This window comes from Lissotriton vulgaris, chromosome 6 (assembly GCF_964263255.1).
Source record: "Lissotriton vulgaris chromosome 6, aLisVul1.2, whole genome shotgun sequence".
Taxonomy (NCBI): Eukaryota; Metazoa; Chordata; class Amphibia; order Caudata; family Salamandridae; genus Lissotriton; species Lissotriton vulgaris.
Window position 1 is genome coordinate 1,324,234,397 of NC_141694.1, and position 23,655 is coordinate 1,324,258,051.

A 23,655-nucleotide genomic window follows, 5' to 3' on the forward strand; every position below is an offset into this window, starting at 1 on the left:
CGTAGCTCTGCCAATCTTTACCCCTGCCTCACCAAGGTGGTGACTTGGATGAACAGTAATTCTCTTAAGTTAAATGGGAATACATCTGAAATCTTATTGGCTGGTATTCATCCTTATCCTTGAGGTCCTTAATGTTGGCCTGATGATCTGGTCACAGCGTCTACTCCTGCTCGGGTAGTCAAGACTTTGACTTTTGGCTAGATGACAAGCTTACATGGACCAACAGATCACCAAGGTAGCCTACACCTGTTTTGGCGTCCTGAAGAGGTTAAGGAAAATTCTTTGGCTTCTTCCTGTTTCTGCCCAAAGGACGGTGGTACAGACATTGACCATTTCTGGAGTTGATTTTGGTAACATTCTTTATCTGATGGCGTTGAAAGCTGCTCACAAAAGACTACAAGTAGTTCTGAATGCGGCTGCCTGGCTGCTTGTTCATCTTCCTAAGCACTCTTCAGCCTCTAATCTTCTTTGAGACCTTCATTGGCTCACGATTAGCAAGCAAGTCCAATTTAAATCACTATGTTATGTATTTAAAGCATTGGCGAATTCTGCTCCTCTTTATCTAAGGTCATTTGTTGCACACAATTGCAATGGTTCCTAGGTGTTGAAATGCGAGGCATGGTGCTCGGTCCTTCTCCTATGTGGGGCCTAAATTGTGGAATTCATAACCCACCTCAATTAGATCTTGCAAATCTCATGGTATGCTCATGAAGCTCTTGAAGTGGTGGCTTTTCGAATCCTTTTATTTCTGTCCATTCTGTATTATCCAGCGCCGGGAAACCCCGTCGGGTAATGATGCACTTTCTAAATCGGTATTATAAAAATAATAATAATAATTGACAACTGTTGAGTTTGTCAGTTTCATCAATTCTGATTGTTCTCTCATATTTATGTAGCCAGAGTATTTGCCAAATCAAATTTGATTTACTCTAGCTGACATCTAGGATGGCTAGCTGAATTATACAATTGATAGTTCCTGCTTTCAAATCATTAACAAAGGAGTTTTGGACATACTTACAATATGATATATTTCTTGTACATTTATTTTTTCATCTGTACATTCGTAAAAATAGCAGTACAGGATCTGTTCTATTTTAATGTTGGTACCCTAAATCCCATATTCAATGAGTAATGCTGCATGGGGCTTTGAGTATAGTTTGATAATGATGGGAGAGGGGATGTTTTTCTGGGCAGTTCAATAGCAAAGGGAGAACCTCTTCTGAGATCTTAACTCCTCCAGCTAGGCAATTTCATTTTGGTTGTAGAGATGTGGTATGATCCGATGAAATATGGTGCCTAAGAATGCTACGTCAGTCTCCATGTTTGTTAGACAATAACTCTTAATGGATTTGAAGCCTGCAGGGTTGCATGGCCAGCAATGAATCGTCATTATTGCTGAAGATCAAGGTGCCGTCCATTGACGTGTGGTGACTATTTCATTGCTGCACTGTGAAGTGAAGCAGAAAGGTAGTCACATTTCTGGTTTATTTACTCATCAAGTCAGATAACAGCGTTCTCTATTTCTGAGCAATGACAAGAGATTGATTAATTGAATTGATATTGGCACTGGCATTGCAATCCAGGACTGCTTTCTTCGGAAGTGGTAAATTTATCCCTTCTGAAAGTACCTGGAAAGATGCCTGATGAAGGCCAAACTCTTGCATATGGTAGTTTAAATATAGTTGAAGTTGCAGATAAGTAAGAAATATTGGCGTGCTAGTATTACTGCACTCTGACTGTTGATAGGTTTTATATTTATCTATAGAACCAACACTGTTTTTATTGCCTGGTATTTGTGTTCCATTCTTTAGGGAAAAAATGTTGTGCCATTAAGAGAGTTGTGGCGCCGGGCCAGGGCGACTGACGCTGGAATCTGGGGATCACGGTTCGATCTCCGGCGGCAGATTAACCCAGCACCATATGATTCTGGGCAATAACTTGCTTAATCTTCCCGACGGCCCCCAGCACCTTGAGACCCTTACGGGTGATTGTTCTCACTTTACAAATGTGGATTATTATTATTATCATTATTAAAAACAATTTGGGATTTCTTCGTATTTTTGTCCATCCAAAGGAATGTACTAAAACCAAACAAGAAACATGGGTGTGGGTGAAGCCGGCTTTTAAAGAAATAGTAAAAAAAAAATCTTTCTAAGCTTAATTTATGAAAGTTGACAATGTTATAGTGAAATGTGTGTTTTTTTTATTGGGGTCGGAAAAGAGGCAGAAATGGCAGGACGTGTTTAGACTTTTGTGGTTTGTAGTATAATATGAGTGATTGTGGTGGGGATGAAGATGGTTTGCAAATATATCTGTTTAAAACGACTCATTAAAAACACATATACACAAGCCGAACTGTCAAATAATTGGTTGTCCCAGACGGTATTGAAAAGCGTTTTCTGCTGACTCCTGTGTAACTCCTAACTGCACAGTCGGTGAGGCTTGATTGCATATGGCTGAGATACCCGCCACCCCCTCTCAACACAATCCCCAAGGATGGGAAACCGGAAACGGTTCTGAACTTTTGGAAGGCGGGAGGGAGTGACCCTCCCGGCCGTATTTATTAAAATATGAAACAAAATCAAAAACATTAAAATAACAGTTTCATATTATGTACAATTTCATTTCCACATTACGATGTTTGGCTAACCTTAACAGATCTCTAATACAAAGGTTCTCCTAGCCGAACTAACATCCTACAAAACATTTGACTTGAAATTGTACATCCTAACGTTAAGGGCCAACGGCAAGGTCGTAACCGGTGTCAGATCCCTAAACCAGAAATACCCCCCTCACTTGTGAGGGGAGCGACCGCACAGAGGCGTACCTCAAGTGCATCTACCAATTTCCCTTGGACTTGACGGGGGCCCCAATGAACTCGGCGCCATTTAACGGTCGTCCGAGGACTCGTGTGAGGTGTCTAAAAGGTAGCCTAAACCCCCTCCCGAACCCCACACAACTTACCCATCTGCCGTCGCAGATGTCCTGGCCCCGGGAAATTCCCCAGGAGGGCCCGTAGCCCCTCCTATCCAGGAAGGGGCCTTGACCACCTTTCCTTTCCTTCCGGCGGCCTATCCTTAGAAGGGACCGCCTCCCCGTTGAGGGGCCAATGGCCACCTCCCCCGAGCGCTCCCATCCGTAATGGGTGACGCCCCCCCATAGGGATCTTCCAATTACTGCTCACCGATCATGACCTTACCGCCCGACCAAAATAAATACGACAATTCTACCTAAATTACTAAATTACAAAACAATCATAACTTATTACAAGCGTGATTACTGATCAACACTAGTGCAGAATTACTTTATTTGAAAAACATACTGAAAATGACCATACTTTATTGCATATTCAAAATATCACGACAATCATCACAACCTGCAAGAAATAGAGTTACCACATCAAAACTTTATTCAAAACAACTAGCTGTCCTCAGGGGCTGGTGGGTGGGTCAAAATTGGCTCTTCGTTCCGTCTCGAGCTCACGTGCAGCGGGGAGGTGCAGCTTCAGAGCACAGGAACAAGAGGATGCTTTCTTGGCTTGTTGCTCCTTTTATCCGTCTTCAGGGCGGGCGTAAACCCGCCCCCGCCTGCCTCCGAGGGGGTGGCCGGCCGCGTCAGTGTCTAGGACAACCCACTCGAGGGCGGGAAAAAGGCGCGCCCCGGCTACGCCGCTTCGGGCATACCAGCCGAGACTCGCCTCCCGCCCAAGATGGCTTCCCGGGGGGATCGTGGTACTCCACCATACGTTCGGGGGGACCGAATGGTCGCCCCTTTCCATATGGCTGAGATACCCGCCACCCCCTCTCAACACAATCCCCAAGGATGGGAAACCGGAAACGGTTCTGAACTTTTGGAAGGTGGGAGGGAGTGACCCTCCCGGCCGTATTTATTAAAATATGAAACAAAATCAAAAACATTAAAATAACAGTTTCATATTATGTACAATTTCATTTCCACATTACGATGTTTGGCTAACCTTAACAGATCTCTAATACAAAGGTTCTCCTAGCCGAACTAACATCCTACAAAACATTTGACTTGAAATTGTACATCCTAACGTTAAGGGCCAACGGCAAGGTCGTAACCGGTGTCAGATCCCTAAACCAGAAATACCCCCCTCACTTGTGAGGGGAGCGACCGCACAGAGGCGTACCTCAAGTGCATCTACCAATTTCCCTTGGACTTGACGGGGGCCCCAATGAACTCGACGCCATTTAACGGTCGTCCGAGGACTCGTGTGAGGTGTCTAAAAGGTAGCGTAAACCCCCTCCCGAACCCCACACAACTTACCCATCTGCCGTCGCAGATGTCCTGGCCCCGGGAAATTCCCCAGGAGGGCCCGTAGCCCCTCCTATCCAGGAAGGGGCCTTGACACCTTTCTTTTCCTTCCGGCGGCCTATCCTTAGAAGGGACCGCCTCCCCGTTGAGGGGCCAATGGCCACCTCCCCCGAGCGCTCCCATCCGTAATGGGTGACGCCCCCCCATAGGGATCTTCCAATTACTGCTCACCGATCATGACCTTACCGCCACAGGCCGGATAGTTGACCGGCTATCCGGACCCCCCACAACCACTCCTGCCTAAAGGTCATGTTTTAAACTCTTTAGCCAAGCTATGAGGTCTCCTATGAGTAACTCATTCCCCACCCGGGACAAATGAACCCCATCCCCCAAATACATACTGTCCCCTTTGATACAACCATGCGAAACAGAATGCAGTGTACTTGAACGAAACAATCTACTCACTTTGTTATTTATTTTCTTTACTGAATGATTCAGAGCAGAAACCGAAATAGCCCCCCGCCACACTTTCCGTGGGATCATATGGGACCATGCAATTGTGCACCCTGGAACTCTTCTTGCCAACCAACTTACTGTGGAAAGCATTGCCTCAAGAAGAAGTCGTCTACCAGTGGCCACCAAATCGTTGCCCCCAAGATGGACTATGATTATAGACGGCGGTGACCTTGTCCGCCCTAACAAACCCTCAAAAAAGGATTGAAACTGGTCAATACAGAGCCCGCCCTTTCCGTAGAAGGACACCCTGTACCCGTATTCCCCAGCCACGTGAATCATGTCACCTGCTTTGAATACGTCCGCGGCACGCCTCACGTATGAGTGGCCCACGACCCACACCTCCTTTTTCGCAGCCGGTGATGTCTGACCGCTGGTCCCCAGGTGTCGGGTCGACTGCACAGTCCGCCCCGCCTCGTAAGCTTGCGCAACTGAAAACCAAACAAAAACAAGAAGCGTGAGTACATCATTACAGCTTCACAACATGTGCAACCGCACATACCTTTTATAACAGTTCGAGGACCAACGCCCCACACGTTTTACTTCTTCTACACTCAGACCCCTGGCTGTAGCCTCAGTAGCAGCCCCTATCCGAAAGGAATGGGTCCCGAACTCGCCAGGGTTCAAGCCCGCGGCCGAAATCGACATCGCAAGCACCCGCTGGAACTGAAACCTCGTCAGTGGGGTGGCGTCAGCGTGTCTCAACAAGGTCCCCCCCCATGCTGCCACCCTCTGCGCTAAATATTCCTCTACGCACACCACAGGGCACATGGAAGACCCGGGGATCCTCTGAATGATTATGCAGTCCCCAATTGCACCCTGATCGGATTTGGACCTAACAAACGAGACCGTCATCGTCTCCTCCCTGACCTGAATGTGCTCCCGGCACAGTCCCCCCATCGTATCCTGCTTGTTCTTCGCCACTAATTCGCTTACCCGCATAGCCCCATGGAATGCTAGCGCAAATGCAGCTCGGAATAACACTGCTTCGTACTGGGATGAACACGTTGCCGGGAGTACGGATAATAACAGGGTCAGCCTATCCAGACCTATCGGGTGCCTCTCATCTACTCTGCGACCCTCAAGGCGTTGCCACCCACGTAGCGCTTTCTGCACAACGAAAGACGCTGTCGGGTCCTGGATCCCATGAGCCCTTGCCATAAAGGAAATGGCGGCCCGATGCCTCTGGGCGTAGCTACTGATTTGCCTGCCTGATGTAAAGACAGCAGAAATTTTACTACAAACTCTTCCTGGCCCCAAAGCTCCCCCCTAGCAGCACCCAAAAAGGCCCAATAGGAACGGAACGCTCCTTCATATGCCTTCCTCGTCCTGGGTGCTAAACTCTCTCCCACGAGGTTTTGTAGTTCGGGGCACCGAGAGACCAGAGAGCTTCGGGAAAGGGTGCCGCCACCGGGTCCGCTGTGGGCAGAAAACCCCAGAAGGCCTGCATACGGAAACGAGAAAGCGCATCAGCCGCTTGGTTCATTACCCCCGGCACATGTCTTGCCCTAAATAGCACATTCAATTGCATACACAATAACACAATTTCATTGAGCAGTCTCAGAATCCATTTGCATCGTGCTGCCTGACTATTGATACACTCAACCACGGTCATGTTATCAGACCAGAACACCACAGAGTGATCCCGGAACCCCTCGGGCCAAGTTTTCAGGGCCACCAAAATAGGCAAAAGTTCGAGAAAAGCAATGTTACTCGTCAGCCCGCACTCGTGCCACCATGACGGCCATGTTTGAGCCGACCATTGTGTACCAAATATGGCACCAAAACCTATACTCCCCGCCGAGTCTGTCCAAAGCCCCAGCTCCTCGGAGGACACCGCCGGTTTGTTCCAGACAATTCGACCATTGAAATCCGCCAAAAATGCCAACCAAATGCGCATGTCCTGGCGAACCTCTGCCGAGAGCCTCGTGCGATGATGACCTTCCTTCAGGCCGACCATGGCTTGTGCAATCGAGCGGGAAAAGGGGCGCGCCATTGGCATTACTCTCAGGGCAAAATTCAACTGACCCACCACCTGTTGCAATTGATGCAGGTTTACTTTCGTTGCACGAATTCATGTTTCAAGGGATAGCCTGAATTTTAACACTTTTTCCTTGGGTAATCTAAAACAACCTTCTACCGAGTCGAGCTCGATCCCCAGAAACTCGAGCAAAGTCGAGGGACCCACAGTCTTACCTGGCACCAATGGCACACCGAATTGATTCATTAAGACACAAAATTCATGTAAAGCCTGTCCACACTCAGGATCCCCGGCTGCCCCCAAAAACAGAAAGTCATCGAGATAATGCATAACATGCTGAAAACCTGTCTTCCTTGTGAATACCCATTGCAGAAAACAACTGAACTTTTCGAAATAGGCACAGGATATCGAGCACCCCATTGGCATACATCTATCCATGTAATAGCGACCCTGAAACCTAAAACCAAGGAGACGCTGATCGTCTGGGTGCACCGGGAGCAACCGGAACGCTGACTCGATGTCCGATTTTGCCATCAGCGTCCCGGGCCCCAAGCGATTCAACATGGCAACGGCCTCATCGAAAGATGCGTACCGCACCGAACACACTTCCGGGTCTATCGCGTCATTCACGGAAAGACCACGTGGGGCTGACAAGTTATGTATCAGCCGAAACTCACCCGGGTCCTTCTTGGGGACCACCCCTAGAGGGGAACAAACAAAGTTAGCAACCGGTGGCAAATCAAATGGACCGGCGACACGACCTCGAGTCACCTCCTTCCCAATCTTTACCTGTACCACCGCCGTATGCTGCAAGACCGACAGTTGATTCTTACAGTTTGCTACACCCTGAAAATCCCCCACTGGGATGCGGAAACCATATGAAAACCCGTTTCGCAACACCCCAGCGGAAGCATGATCCGGGTATTCGTTGAGCCCAGGAATCATTGCCATGGTATCAATCGGAGTAGGTAAAGGCGCCCCTCGGACTATTTCAGACCTGTTTGGCGCTTCCCCTACCACCGTTATCACCCGTTTTGGCTCTGCACATGGACTCAGGATGGGATGGCTGCCCACACCCCCCACATTCATGTCTGAACTTGCATGACCCCTGTGGCCTCGTACATTTCCCTCTGTTAAAATTCCAACAAATCCCCCTTTTACCTGCGTTGCCACTCGGCTTCGAGTGGTACTCGTTACCTGCACCCGTCCGAAAGGGTGTCCCAGAGTATTGGCGGGAAGATTCACCCCCGTTACTCCCTGACAATGGCACTTTTAACATTCCTGAACTCTCCATTTTTTGCCATGAAACGGAGTCGAAACAATCCCAAGTCAGAACTGGGTCGTGTTCCTTAGCTTTTCTAAAAATATTGTCATAACAGAACCACTGATTGCCCCCGTACGATACGGAATACTCCATGATACGTGACTGATAAATAGGCAACTCGGTCAGCAACTCGGGCCTGCGCTCACCCATGATGGAGGTAAAAATGCCCCACGCTCTGCCCCAAGTACCAATGTTTTCGTCAACCTTAAAGGCTGCCATTTTTGCGCGCCAAACACTCGGATGCATGAGCTCCTTTTGGCTCTTAACATGCTCCATCTCGTAATGGTCGGTAAGCAAAGAAAAAATGTTCACATACTTATTCGCCCAAATCTTTTCCTTAATTTCCAGTGGAATATGCTGAGCCACCTTCTCCCTTCGTGAAGGTACAGACCCCTCCCCCGCGATCGGCAATGGCCGCTTACCTGAACCAGATACTGCATTTGCCGCCGAACTTGGGCCTGTTGCATTTTCCGCCGCCGGAACTGGCGGGGTAACAGAAGATGGTGCCTTCGCAGCCTCTCTAGATTCCCGCAGTTGTCTTATTACTGCCCGGGCGTCGTCAGCCGTGGTGCCCTCGCTATCTTTTCCCAACCACGCTGCCAATTGTGCCGCTAACTCGGCAGGCATATCTTCCCCGGTCACGGGGGTGACCACTACGGGGATCGGATGCCCCTCCTTCGGAACCGGGGTTGGCTCCTCAAGTGGGGTATCGGGAACCGGGGTTTCCCCCCCAAGTGCCCCCCTTCTGGACCTCTTGCCTCTCCCACCAGGGACTACTCCTGGTAAAGCTCGCTTCGGTCCTCCCTCCCCGTCCTTAGCCGCCATCTGCTTCTTCAAATCGGCTACCTCCTTTATGAGCATGCGGAGCATCTGATCGGTACCGACCCGCTTTCCGACTTTCTTGCCTGGCATTCTCAAACGAGATATCTGTAAGACAAAAGAAAAAGATCACAACGCTCAAAATTGGCTCTTCGTTCCGTCTCGAGCTCACGTGCAGCGGGGAGGTGCAGCTTCAGAGCACAGGAACAAGAGGATGCTTTCTTGGCTTGTTGCTCCTTTTATCCGTCTTCAGGGCGGGCGTAAACCCGCCCCCGCCTGCCTCCGAGGGCGTGGCCGGCCGCGTCAGTGTCTAGGACAACCCACTCGAGGGCGGGAAAAAGGCGCGCCCCGGCTACGCCGCTTCGGGCATACCAGCCGAGACTCGCCTCCCGCCCAAGATGGCTTCCCGGGGGGATCGTGGTACTCCACCATACGTTCGGGGGGACCGAATGGTCGCCCCTTTCCATTCACTCTGTGGCACAGATTCACTTGGAGTGTAACTGGGTTAACAAGCAGCACTCACGAAACGTTTTCTATATCAGCAAATTAGAAAAATGCAGACAACAGTATGTTACAAAACATTAATGCGATCAAATGAATCATGGAAATCTACCCAATTTTGAACCTTTAGAGAAATTAGGTTCTTCATTTTGGCACATTATTAATTAGATGTTAGCAGTTCCAATGTATTTTTTTTCACGAAGTCCAGCTTTACCTTCTTTATTGGACTTTTAGTAAGGATTGCACTGTTCCTCTTATAATTCAATCGAAAATCAGTGTCTCCTTAAGAATCTTTATTTCTCTATTTCTTGGGAGCATAAAATTGGAACTTTTAACTGTCAACTGAGATAGATTGTCCTCAATTTTTAAGCTTTTCTAAGACTAGAAGCTGTTTTGCTATGTTGGAAAGTTTTATATGTTATAATGCTTTATAATTACTTGGGGGCAGATTTATGAGGCTCTTGCGCCACGTTTACGCCGCTGTTGCGTCACGCAAGGCGGCGTAAACGTGGCGCATCCCTACGAACGATTTACAACGTGACGCATCTAGGCAGATGCGTCACGTTGTAAAGCCCTGCGCCGCTTGTGGGTGTTCCAGCGCAGGGTGGGCGTTCCGGGGCAGGTGCGCCTCGCAAAAGTGGCTGAGTGAAATCTATGAGATTTCACTCAGTCACTTTTAAGCCAATGCTGCGTCAAAAGCCTGCGCCTGCTTGAAGCAGGCGTAGGTCTTGACGCAGCATTGTTAAAATGGGGCACCCCCCGAGCCTTGCTGGAGCTGCGTCGCGCTTGCGACGCAACTGCAACAATGCGCCACTTTTCCGGCACAGATGCGTCACGCATCTGTGCCGTTTTTGCACCATGGTGCGCTGCATTATAAATGCGGCGCACCATGGCTGACGGAGCTGTGGCGCACTGTGGCGCATGTTAACTGGCGCATCCCTGGGGATGCGCCAGTTAACATAAATCTGCCCCTTGGTCTCTTGGTGTTCCGCGTTTCAGTTAAATGTCTATGAATTGTGGAATTACCTTAAGTGCATTCCATGTGGAAGTGAAGGCTTCCCAGTTGGAAGGTGTGACGATGATGGTAAAGGGTGTGTTTTTGTCCCCACGTTGCTACTTCCTGGGGGAAGATTGGAATTTTGCAACACTCAAACATGACCTAAATGAATTTGATTTCTATCCTGGATTGTGCCTGAAGAGATATTTCTTGCAGATGCAGTTTCATTCTTGCAACCCCATACCTCACACACTTTTAGGGCAGGGTTGAACAGTCTTATAGGGGAATCAGGCAGGGCACAACGGGCTGGTCTGAAAGTCAATGTGTGGCGAGAGGTTTTGGTTGTTAGTGGGCCTGTTTCATGGTCTGCTGGGCACTTACACAGTGTGCCTTTACAAGCTCAAAACTGCCCTCATTTGCAAACATAGGCTACTTTTTTAACTCTCTAATCCAGTAATGGGGCCACTTTGGTTTTGATGCCCGGGCCTATTTCTGTTCCACTCCAACCCTACTTTAGGCTAGTGAAAAACAACAGATTATGGATACAGGCAGGCATCTGTACGAACTAATGGGCCAATGCCTTCTTCTATGACCGGGCGATTGTGTTTTAGAATAGTCGTCCTATGGTGTTTGTAGCTGTACTGTTTTCTTGTTTGGTATATTGTCCTTCTGAACTAGGAAGTGGTATAGTGGGGTTCATTGCATAGCTTGTTCCAGGTCCTTTGTACAATTTGGCATTAGAGAAGCATTATGTTCCCAGGGCAGTCCTGTTCTCAATGAGCTTTGCTCTATTGATCCATTTGATTCTGGTTGTTGTTTCTAGTTGGCTGAGATTAAGATGAGGGCATTTTGACGCATTGCCCCTGTACTGTGTTCCCCTGTTCATCTGTTTCCCATTTCTTACTACCTGTTTCCCCCATGTCCCCAGAGGCTCTGTGTTCCAAAGTTCCATATTTTGAGAAAACGACTTGAGGTTATCTATAACGAAAAAAGTAAAACATGGTATAACTTTTTTGATGTTCTTCATGCGAGGTAAAGAAGGTAAATATTAGCACAGAGCTTGAGCAAACAATGCACCCCATTCATAATTTCATTAGATACATTTATCATTTCGTAAGATACATTCGCTGTCAAATATATTCCTTGATTAAAATCCTACAGTAGAGCAATTCATCGGCTCATGTTTAAGATAATATTTTTCTGGGCAATTTTCATAAAAATCCAGTAATCTAGTGCATGTTAGGATTCTCATACCACTATGACAGCACGCTTTATTACTATTTCAAATGCCACAGTGACTATTTAAGGTTTGGAATTTTCAGCTTGCTTCAAGGTAAAGGGGCATTTTACTTTGCACTTCGAGTAAAGGTTATACACCTGCTTGTGTACGCATTTGATCTTTTTTCTATTGGGGGCAATTGCTAACGATTTTCAAGTGTGCTTTGAAATGATTCTCTTTAATGAGTCATAAGGTTTGAGAGATTGTGAATTTGGGATACTGGTTGAGGGGGGGAAACCCTTCACAAGCAGCAACCACAATTATTGTCAGAGTGAAATCACAAGCAAAAGCCCAAATTAAGCTGTGTCTAACTCTCTGGTAACTTCTAGAAAAGCAGTCAGGCTTAAATTAGAGCCAATGTGTAAAGTATTTATGCAACACTTCAAATTGTAATAAAGTTATAAACTATTACGAAAAACAGTGGTCTGTAGGATTAAGTTATCACAAAGACAGATGCACATATAGACTCCAATCAGTACTATATTGACTCTTGTTTTCAGTACCCAGCCGGGCCTGAAATTTTATTTCAAATATAAACAAGTTTAAAAGACCATCAGAGAGGTCTAATGCAAACGTTGATAGGGTACAAGCCTGTACCTATCCAAAAGTACACTCCAAAAGGATTGAAAAGTAGGGAAGAAAGCAAGGAAAAGAGGGTAAAGAATATCAGGCAAAAAGAACATTGGAGCCAATTGTCCCTTGCATCAATAGCATATTCGCATAGCAAGTTCAGACAACAAATTCATGTAACAGTTTCAACACGATGGTAAAGTTACAGAATTTGGAAAAGTGTCGACGACGTTTCGATCCCCGACAATTGGCTCCCATGTTCTTTTTGCCTGATATTCTTTACCCTCTTTTCCTTGCTTTCTTCCCTACTTTTCAATCCTTTTGGAGTGTACTTTTGGATAGGTACAGGCTTGTACCCTATCAACGTTTGCATTAGACCTCTCTGATGGTCTTTTAAACTTGTTTATATTTGAAATAAAATTTCAGGCCCGCCTGGGTACTGAAAACAAGAGTCAATATAGTACTGATTGGAGTCTATATGTGCATCTGTCTTTGTGATAACTTAATCCTACGGACCACTGTTCTTCGTAATAATTGATTGCCCAAGGTCCTTAGGTACTTATTTGGGTCCCCCTTGTTTTTGGAAAATATAAAGTTATAAACAACACAAGAAAAATCTCACACCAATTTCGGAAAATAGAGTATAATGTCATCAATAATTTGGGACCAAAATGACAAAAATCCAGACAGTATAACTGTAGATATGCAATTTTAATTTGAAAGATTTAACTGAAAATAGCACCAAAAAGCACAACGTCCCAACTGTGGTTATATGGTCGCACCTGCCCAGATCCTGTGGTTATCTGGTCTCGCCAGCCATGGACAAAAACCAAGTTCAGGTGGACCACAATGGAATGTGTGCTGGCTACAAGAGCCAGTTAGGCCCACTAAAAAAGAAAACCTTAAATCCTGGTTGTGAATCGTTGGGGGGTCCTGTGTCAAAGATGCATTGCGCAGCAGTGATTCCTTGGAACTGTGAAGCTGCAATGTGAGGTCTTGCATCATAGTTCAGTATGCCGTCGATAAGGGGCTTGTGATGCAAAGTCCTGCATTGAGTTGCAGTGTGCACCAGCTGGATCCGAAGAAGCTGCAAGGCATGAGATGCGGAGTACTGTATCGTTATCGAGGATGCCGTCGACGAAGGGTCTCCAATGCGAAGGCCTGCATCAAGAATGCATCATGCATTGGAGTTTCTTGAAGGCTGCAGGCAGATATGCAAAGTCCTGTGCCAGGGATGAGTGGATGAGTCAAGCAGCAGATCTGATATGGAGTTTGGTGAGGTGATGTGTTGCAAACTTTCAAGGAAGTGATGTGTTACAATGCTCAGTGTTTGCCAAAATTAGGTGGCAGAGCACCGTCAGGCCCACTTCAAAGGGTCCAAGAGTGAGGTGGCACCACTAGGGAGGACAGGTCTCACAGCTGGCAGAGTCCAGATGCTGGATTGAGATGGAGGAAGCCTGTTCTCTCCCTGAGGCTTTTGATGAGAAGGCCAGCCAAGTAGCCCTTAAAGTCTCTCTTGTGGTCCTGGGTTCAAGATATTGGTCCAGTCCTTCTCACTCAAGGAGGATGGCAGGAGGGCAGCACAGGAGGACAGCAGAGTGGCTGTACTAAGGAGTTGGGATCTGCGGTCCAATGATACCTGGGGTAAACGTTGTTTAAAACGCAGTGTTTACACCGCATGACCTTTAGCACGCTGCCATTACAACGCAAGTCATTACTACGACTTGCCCTGGATGGCGCTGTTGGTTAAGGAATATTTTAATTTTATATTCCAACACCTTCCCTACTGTTATGTGGACTGGTGTTAGAATATAAAATTATAATATTCCTCAATCCGCGACCTCCAATGCAAGTCGTGGTAACGACTTGCGTTGTAAAATCCGTGATGTAAAGTACCGCGATCAAAATGATCGCGTTGTACTGACATACATCCATACCTGGTGCCCACTCTGAAGTTGAGCTTGGAATTTCCTTTCTTCCTGCTCTGGTCCCAGCTTGTCTGGGGGGCACAAATGACTAGTGACAAGCCTTTTGTGAATGTGCTCAGGCAGGGCCTTTGTGCAGTGCAAGTGTGGTAGGTGACAAGTCTTCCCCCTTGTTCAGTTAGAGTGGCCCATCCTGCAAACACCTAGTTTCCTTTTGTATCGCTGTCTGGGAGCAACACTCAAAGACCAACTACCAGCTACACCTAGTTCAAGTTCAAGTTAAAAAAAGCTTTACTCGGATACCATCATAACCGTAAAAGCACAACAAACATAACAATTTAAAAATGCACAAAATAGAGAATCGCTGTAAAATCCATAGGAATATACATAAATGCACGTAATAAAAATATGTCAAATTTGTGCAAAAACTTGTGTGCAGACAGCATTTATAAATGCACAGAGAATCACAATCAAATCCATTGGAATATACATAAATACACATAATAAAGGTATGTCAGATTTGTGCAAAAACACAGGTGCAGAAAGCATATAATCTCAAGGATTGGACATCATCTGGCGTGCACACACAGCAATTCTCAAGAATGTGCCTGTGCGGAAAACCAACTCTCTGTCAGCCAGGGTAATTAACCTTGTATAAGCATTTTCCAAACTAATGGGCATAATTTTTTTTAAAAACAGGATTAAAAGCCACTTGGTATACTTTGAAAAATATTTACAAAAAAATAAGAAATGTTAAATAGTTTAACCACTCTGACCGTCGCACTGACAAGGTGAGTGAACAAGGTTTGCATGGTAGCCAAGGGTGAAGCACAATGTGATTTTTACAGTGCCTGCCCTGTGGCGAAATAGGACACTCCTCTCCCAATGACTCATAGTCAGGGTGAGATAGCTGGCCAAGGGATGCACAGTCTGTTCGGTGGTCATACATCTAAGGACGGAGGATTTCTTTGATTCCCTTTCAATCCTTTCCGTACTATAAAGTGAATGAAGTGCATTCCTAAGATCATTTTTATGCAGAGTCTCAGCTGTACTAGGTTTTAAAAAAAAGACTTCCTTTGTTGACACTACATAAGCTTCAGTACACACCTGACAGGCATGGGATATCCTTACATTTCTCACATCCAATACAATCATCTATGATCTCTCTTGGTAGAGATGCAGCCGTATTTTTCCATATGGACAGCCAAAAGAAGGCTACACCTAGTCATGGGGCCAAGGAACAGGGTGCAGGAACCAAATGGTTAGGACTAGAAAATGCCAACTTTCTAAAAGCTGTGTTTTCAGAATTGTGACTAAAAACCTGACTACCATTAATGAGGGCTTTTAAGTATAACTCTTTAAACAGCAAACTCGTAATGTCTACCTGCTCTCCATTGAAAGTTATCACTTATTAGATGTAATAAGGTGACCAGATGTTATCCCATGGGAAAGGTAGGCCTTGAAGCAGTGAAGAAAAATGTAGGAGCTGTTCACTACCAGGACATGTTAAACTTAAAAGTACATGTCCAACTTTTTTAATACACTTTACCTTGCACTCTGGGCTGTTCAGGTTCTACATCAGTGGGACTTATATGTATTACAAAGGAAGGTTTGGACCCAGCAAAATGTTTATTTTGAAGAAGATGATAGAATGTACTCCATATTTATCAATAGAACTAGACAAGCTCCTCTTTTTTATGTCCATACAAACACATGACCAAATCTTTTGTGTACTGCACTAGTGAGTGCTCTGCCCAGAATATGTGTGTGAAACAATTGTCCAATTACCAATATATGAAGCATGTTCATGGGGATACCTGCTGGAGGGACCATTTTCTTTTACTGCTAGACTGTCTTTTAAAGCATGTATGCCATACCTGAGAACACTCAACAGTTTAAAACGCCTGAGCATTGAATGTACATATTTTCTACCCACACGCATCTAGTGTATTGTTCTACTCTGTGTTAATGGACCAATATGGTAACCCCAATAGACCCCTCTAACTGAAAAAAGCAGTGTGGCCATCTCTAATTAGGGTCCAAACTGATAGAGGCAATAAAAAAGGTGTATCAGGCCAAATCTGTCTCCGTTGCCACATATAGGGTTGGCGTATGGGGAACAGTGGACATAGCTGTCCTCCAACGAATGGAGGGCAGTTTTCTTAAGAGGCAAGTAGCCTTTCCCTGAAACTGTTCTAATTATAATTGCCACACTGAGCTGGGCGTAGCATACACCACAGATTGCATCCGTATAGCATTGATTTTGTTGTGGCATTCAGTTTGGAGAATGGAAACAATTAAACTTACCCAGAACATTCTGAAGGATTGCCTGAGACTTGACAAAGCACACAAGCTCACATTACTACTTGAGATCCATTGGATTGTGGGAGTTATTTGAGAACTCACATAGCTGTGTGACAATTTCAAAGGCAAAAATAAGCAGAAGTTTCCTTTTCTAAAATGGCAAGAGAAAGAATGGAGTCTAATTGTAATAAACCTTCGGTGAGGCTATATCAGGGTGCCCCCTCATCACCAACAGATATACATTCCTATTTAAGTTTTTTCAGAAATTCGTAACATCGATGCATCCTAGTGAGATTGAGATTAAATTATATCCCGCTGATGTTAGGTCACCCCTCTAACACCCATACTATAGACGATCTTCCAGCTTGTCCCTGTGAAGTCACATCCCCTCAAACAGACCTGCAGGTCCCTGTAAAGTCACACCCCCTCAAACAGACCTGCATTTTATATTTTTCTCAAATTTTTACCATGTGCAAAGGAAAAGATATAACCTCCTGCTTATATGCAAACACAACTTCAGACAATGCCATACAGCTTTATATTTGACCAGAATGCTGATTGACCCTTTAGCATGTTTTTGCCTAGCATCATTTTTTGGTCCTCTCTGAGAAGCAGGATGTCTTAACCATAAGTCTGAAGATTAAATTAATTGTTACTTATGTTAATAACTGTTCCTGTCCCCATATTTTACGTTACATCTGGGAGTATTTCATGAAAGTCTTTTTTAATGGAATTTTTAATACTATATCCATATACTTTATTGTATTTGTTTACATCCAATGTATGTAAATTTTTATTTAATATGCCTTTTGTGTGCTATTTAATTATAGCGAAATAAAGAATATTGATTGATTGTTGAAGTTACCCCCGACGAAGGATTTTTCCTGAAATGCATTGGGTTTAAGATGTACATGTTACTTATGACGATCTTTGAATGGGCATATGCTGCTGATACATCTTTGGAGTGGTATCCTGTTTGAATTTGGAATACCGGCATCACCACGTCAGCAATAAAGCTAATAAAGCATTGGACAACATCATTATCTTTTGATTAATTATCCCAACAGTGTTGATTTTCTTCAAATTTTGTTTACATTTTGGAAGCCAAGTGGGCTTGTAGGTTGTGAGCCCTGGATTTGGTTTACAAGTCGGTAACCGGCTATCGATGAAAGGTTTATTTTGCTAGGTTGAAATGGGATTCTACAGCTGCAATGGCAGGCCTATGAATTGTTTAAAGGGCTATTTAAGTGGGTGGCACAATCAGTGCTGCAGGCCCACTAGTAGCATTTAATTTACAGACCCTGGGTACATGTAGTACCACTTTACTGGGGACTTACAAGTAAATAAATATGCCAATTAGGTGTAAGCCAATTTTACTTTGTTTAACAAACACAGAAGAACAAGCACTTTAGCACTGGTTAACAGTGTTAAAGTGTACAGAGTCGTAAAACCCAACAAATGGGTTCTGAAAACTGAAAGATGAAGACAAAAAGCCTGGGGATGACCCTGATTAAAAGAATGCTATTTGTCCAGTGCTTCCTGATCAGAAGGTGATATAGTTGCTAGACTTCCAAGATCAGTAAGTTCTTTTAGACCTGAAAATATTACACTATTCTTAGTACTTTGACAAAGACTGGATTAGGAATGGACTGACCTATAGAGCAATCTGGCAGTGCCAGATGGGCTAGTCTCACAGGTCAGTGTGAGTGCCGGTTTGTGGTTGTGTTTTCGCAGTTTTTTTATTTTAGGGTGAGACTTAAAGCCACTTAACACCTTCGCTGCGGCGGTTATTCTGCCGCAGCGCTAAGGGGGCGGGGGGCCCGCCCGGCGTGCACATGCTGGTGACGGAACGGCTCCGTCACCAGCCGCGGTTGAGCTGTGCTCATGACGGAGCGGTTCCGTCATGGCCCCGCCCGCTCAATGAAACGCCCAGCGCAGGCGCGGAATCCGCGCCGCGCAGTCGCGTCGGGCGGGCCATGACGGAACCGCTCCGTCATCAGCACAGCTCCACCGTGGCTGATGACGGAGCGGTTCCGTCATCAGCACGGAAAGGGTTAAGAGAGTTTAGTAGAGGTAGTTTAGTTCTAATAAGACCTCCTCCAATACAGTGATCCTCATGGATGGTCCTAATGACCAAGTGAAGAATCATTAGTCCTTGGAGAGACTCTTCAAATGAGTCCGAAAGCAGCCAGAGCAGATTCTTCAAAGGAGAGATTGTGTGAAGGAAGTGGGGGTTCTTGTATGGCATCTTGTCTGCTGGGATCTGGCCCAAGGATCCAAGCATCGTTGAAAACAGTCTTTTTGAGGTGTGTTCAAAGTTTTAACTGGGTAGATTAAGATGTCAATGCATGTTCCAGTTTGTTATAGAGAAGATATCCTAGAGAATTACACGTTTTTCCAGAAAGTTTCATTCTTTTGAGCTTGTTTTGGCATAACTGGTTAGCAGTTGTGAAAGATAGTGCGCGGTAAGATATTTATAGGTAAATTGGGTGTCAGAAATGTATAGCTAAAATGGGTGTATTTTCCAGACTGCTTTCTGAATTATGTGCAATATGTTTAAGTGGATCATGTGTTCTACGTGTGGCATGCTTATGTTTTCAGATTCATCCAAATTCTGCCAACCTAATTCTGAATTCTTTGGGGTCATTGGATATGTGAACTAGGTGGATCAGCATAGGTGTCTTTGCAGTAATCATTTTGAATTGAGCGGGGCTTCTGCCAGTTTTATAAGGTGGTTGGTGTAAAGTAAGACCTTTCTCCAGCTTGTAAAGTTAGCAGGATAGCATAAAACAAGAACTTTCCTCAGCTTGGAAAGTTAGTAAATTGTACTTTTGGCCACAGAATTAATCTGAGAACTGAAAAACATCTCAGTACTTTATATTAAAGTTTTTTGTTTTTTGTGTTGGGTTGTGGCTTGGTCTAAGCGAGGTGGCTATGTAAATGGTAGAATTGTGTTGAGGTAACTCACTATGATGAGTACCTCTATTTTTTCCTCCATTTAAGCAAGCACTTTTGCCCTCATTTATATGCTCACTGTACCTATTAATGCTGGTTTGATTGCTAAAACTGTTTTCTGAAAGACATTTGTATACATCTGGAATTGAAGGTGATGGAGACTGATGATCTCGGTAGGAGACAGCATATACACGTTGAACGAAGGTGGAGTGTATAGGTGTTTCTAGGATACTCACCATAAAACTGTATTCCAGACACATTTGTTTCAGCCGGTTCTGACTCCTATACAATGAGAAGGGGCTTATTCAGTCCAAGCTGCGACTGACTCTCCAGACCACTACTGGAGGTTATTTAATAGATTCTGGTAGTCCACTCAGTCACAGATGGTGCAGAGATCAAGGAAAATGAAAGTCAAATGGTGGTCCTTGTTTAGGGCAAATAGAAGCTCGCTTCGGATATTTTTTAACATCAACTTTGTGCTTCTCATGTGTATGAAACTTGACTTTAAATGCTGAAATGGGTGGATACATCTATATAATCCTGAAATTGCTTTGTAAGCTCCCTTTCCATAATTTGTTTAGAAATGATCGGTTAGAAATTGGCCTTTTATCGGCATGCATCTAAGGCTCAGCTGATGGCTTTTGAGCAAAGTCACAATATTTGTCTTGTTCTAGTGGGCGGATGCAGATCACTGAGTAAATCTACTTTAAAATAGTGCTATATTGTATAGTTTCACATTAAGAAAAGAAATAACATCAGACACAATGCCAGGATAAATATGGGTAATACACTGAATTATAAATACGAAACAAGTTAAAATGTCAGGTTTTATCATCCAGAATGCAGTGCCAGGATAAAAATAAATTAGATTCAGTGTCACAATAGATGTACTATAGAGCAGGTGCAATACTTTATTTTGGTTAAATAAAGCATACAAGGTACAATATTAACAATTTACAAAACAATATAATAAAACATACAATTTCATTGTGCAACACGATTTCAAGGTAAAACTTAGTTGTGAAGAGAATTTTAGTCCAACAATTCTCACCTTGCATTCTTTTTTTTTAAGATCCATAATATTATAAATGGATAAAACACCACAAAAATAAAGATGATTTATAAACAAGGCAAGTCAACACCTAGCTAAAAAGAATACATTAAAATGCTACTGTTAGAGAGAATTTGACCTAATATACAATATTGCTGACAGGTTTGTAGAAATTGAATACACCACACAGTCTCTGGTGCTGGCTTTACATATTCTAAGAGCTGTATGTCGATCCCTAAGCCCAAGAAGTTTGCAAAGGGGAGTAATCCATCGTGCACAATGTTTAACATTTGCCTTACATAAATCTGCCCATACATGGCTGCACTACAGGCTTGAATCTTGTATATCTCCAGGGTGGGGAGATAGTGAAAGTGGGTGATCTAATGGCAAATCTTAAAATGGACCCAGTTCTTTGCTTCAAGATCATGGCCCTTTTCTGGACCTGTGCTGCCAATTTATATGGGAGTCTTCCAGTATTACACCCAAATAATTAAATTCATTCATGGGCCCTATCTACAGCCTCCCCCCTTTGAGTAGCTTACTCTTGGGAATTTTCGTCCTTTTAACGAAGACCATATACTTTGTTTTGCCTTTGTTAATTTCCAGGCTGTGGTCTAGGCAAAAATAGTTACATTTATGCAAGAGAATGGATCGACCACGAGGGGACTATGATAGTAAAAAAATGGTGTTGTCTGCAAAAAGAAGACACAGAATGTTATAATCATTCACCTTTGGGGAATCGTTTTCACAGTTTAAATGATAGGGGTTGCAACCATTTATATACAAAAGAAAGAGTGTGGGGGCTAAAATACATCCTTGTCTATCACCCCACCTAATTGGAATATCTTCCATCAATTCCCCTGCAGGGCCCCACTATTGAGTAAATATTCATCAGCCTAGTAGTTTGATAATTATATTAACTGAGTGCTTAGTTAAGTATATCATAATAAACTGTGATGATTCTTATGCATTAATATATCGGTCAAAGATTATTGCCCCATCAATCATAGTACCAGATTTCCAGAGGCATATGTCCTACTCAGGCGACAGTAGTAAGATGCCACCATAGAAAGTAGAAGGCAAAATATGATGCGAATATAGCTGATGTCAGTTGCAAGACGTCTTTCCAACTTTCGTTTTAATGTTTCAACTTCCCTTAAAGTTTAGCAGGCATGAGAATCATTCAACCACTGTAACCATTCAGGAAAGGGGACCATTGGCTGCCCTCCCCACCCGACTTCCTTATAGGGATTCCCGGAACAAGTAAACATTTGAAATAGTATACATGAAAAGAGAAGTTTCTGAGTACTACAGAGGACATAAATGGGCCCATATTGTACCGAAAGACTTTAAAAAGTTTAATAGTCTGAAGGCGGTGAAGAGAGCCATATGTGGATGGAGGGAATCTACAGAGCAATAAATAACAACACACCCAAAAGATGATGAGATATTGTATGGGATTTTTCTTCCCTGTTCCAAAGTCCATATTTTCACAAAGGTAAAGGTGATAAAGGGATACTTTGAGGTCAAAAAGGTGATTCGTAGGATAGGAAACAACAATGCTAATATGATGTAGAAATTGTTTCCAGGAAGGGAATTAGCATAGTGTCAGATACAAGTATTGTTTCCCATCCCCGGGGATTTTAGGGGGCCAGGAGTGTTCCCCATCTGATCTTTTGGCTGAAATTGTGGTAGAGACAGCAAATAAATATATTTCTGTTGAGAACAGAAAGGGAAGAGCTTTTGTTGTGTAAAACCGAGGGTAAATAAGCACACAGAGCAGGATATGGTTTGAGAATAGCATGAAATAGACATACATTATAGAAGGGTATATAGAGTCCTGATAAAGAGCATGAAATTTACATGCATTATAGAAGATTATATGAGTCCCGATAAAGAGCATTGAATAGACATGCATTATAGAAGGGTATATGAGTCCCGATAAAGAGCATGATATAGACATATTGTATGTTACCCTCCTTCCATTCTTTTTGGAAAGCGCTCTGATATCCTTCGGGATCTTGTTTGCACTATATAAAACTTTATAAATAAATAAATAAATGCAATATAGAAGGGTATATGAGTCCTGATAAAGAGCATGAAATAAGCATGCATTAGAAGGGCATTTGAGTCCTGATATACCACCCAGTTCTGATACCGTGCCTGTGTTGAGTATAGTTTCTCATCTGTTTTTGCATGTTGACATAACACTGAAATGTACACACGCATGACAGTGCATCAGGCAGACCATGCTGTTTATTGATTCAGAGACCAATTTTTTGCAGGAAAACAGGGATCTACATGGTTGAAGATGCTGTCAACATGAGAAGAAGCTAGAAGACTAAAAGATCTGAAACAGATTTGCCGGTGGTCACGTACCATCAACAACCAATGATACAGCAGGATTCCGTTGATGGGCGGCCAGACGAAACTCACCAAGGACTGTCAACATATCACTGACAATAGGAGAAACTTCACTATGAATTGACGAAACATATTGTTCTTTATACAGTAAATGTGATAGCGATTACATGCCAAAAAAACTCTCCCAGCTTGAGCTTCTAAAGGGAGCTTTGTCCACCAAAACCATCCGCTGCACCCCCAATCATCAATGGTGTGTGGATTTAAACTGCACCTGGAAAGACTGAGAGAAAGACATGTTTTTCTGGGCTACTGAAATGGCATCTGGTGTTGTTCAGATGCACTTTGATGGTGATCCTTTGTGTTTTTTCGAGAAGCTAAACTACTGATTAAAAAATGAGAACCATGTGAGTGGGTTGCTAAAACATATGGATGCCCACATGTCACGAGTGAAAAGAAAATGGCTGCCGAGGCTCCCGGAGCTCACTTAAAAGTGATGAGGGAAATTTATCCAGGTGTTGTCTTTTTTCTCAAGAACAAAGGCATTTTTCTCTGAAATATATTAGTAAAAAAAAGCCATGGCATGCGTTGAATTGGTGGGCTGAGTGACCACGGCAGGGTTGACTATTCAAAGATAGCTTCAGTCTTGGGTTGTAGGACACATTCTTGCACGTTACACGGGGATGGACTGCCCTATAGAAGAATTAGGCAGTGCCTGATTGGTTGGCCTGACAGGTCAATGTGTGGGATGTTTCTTTTACTGTTTCTGGACCTGTTTAAGAGTCTGACCTGTCTGT

General features: G+C 44.2%; 1 protein-coding gene across 1 annotated transcript in view; it reads left to right on the forward strand.

Annotated features, from left to right (window-relative positions):
• The window catches only part of SAMD5 (sterile alpha motif domain containing 5), a 274,149-nt gene extending 250,781 nt beyond the window's left edge, over positions 1-23,368 (forward strand). Inside the window, exon 2 of the mRNA XM_086925402.1 lies at positions 22,783-23,368. Within this exon, the coding sequence (XP_086781528.1) occupies positions 22,783-22,806 (24 nt within the window). The 3' untranslated portion in view covers positions 22,807-23,368. The remainder of the gene's footprint in view (positions 1-22,782) is intronic.
• The last annotated feature ends 287 nt before the right edge of the window (positions 23,369-23,655 follow it).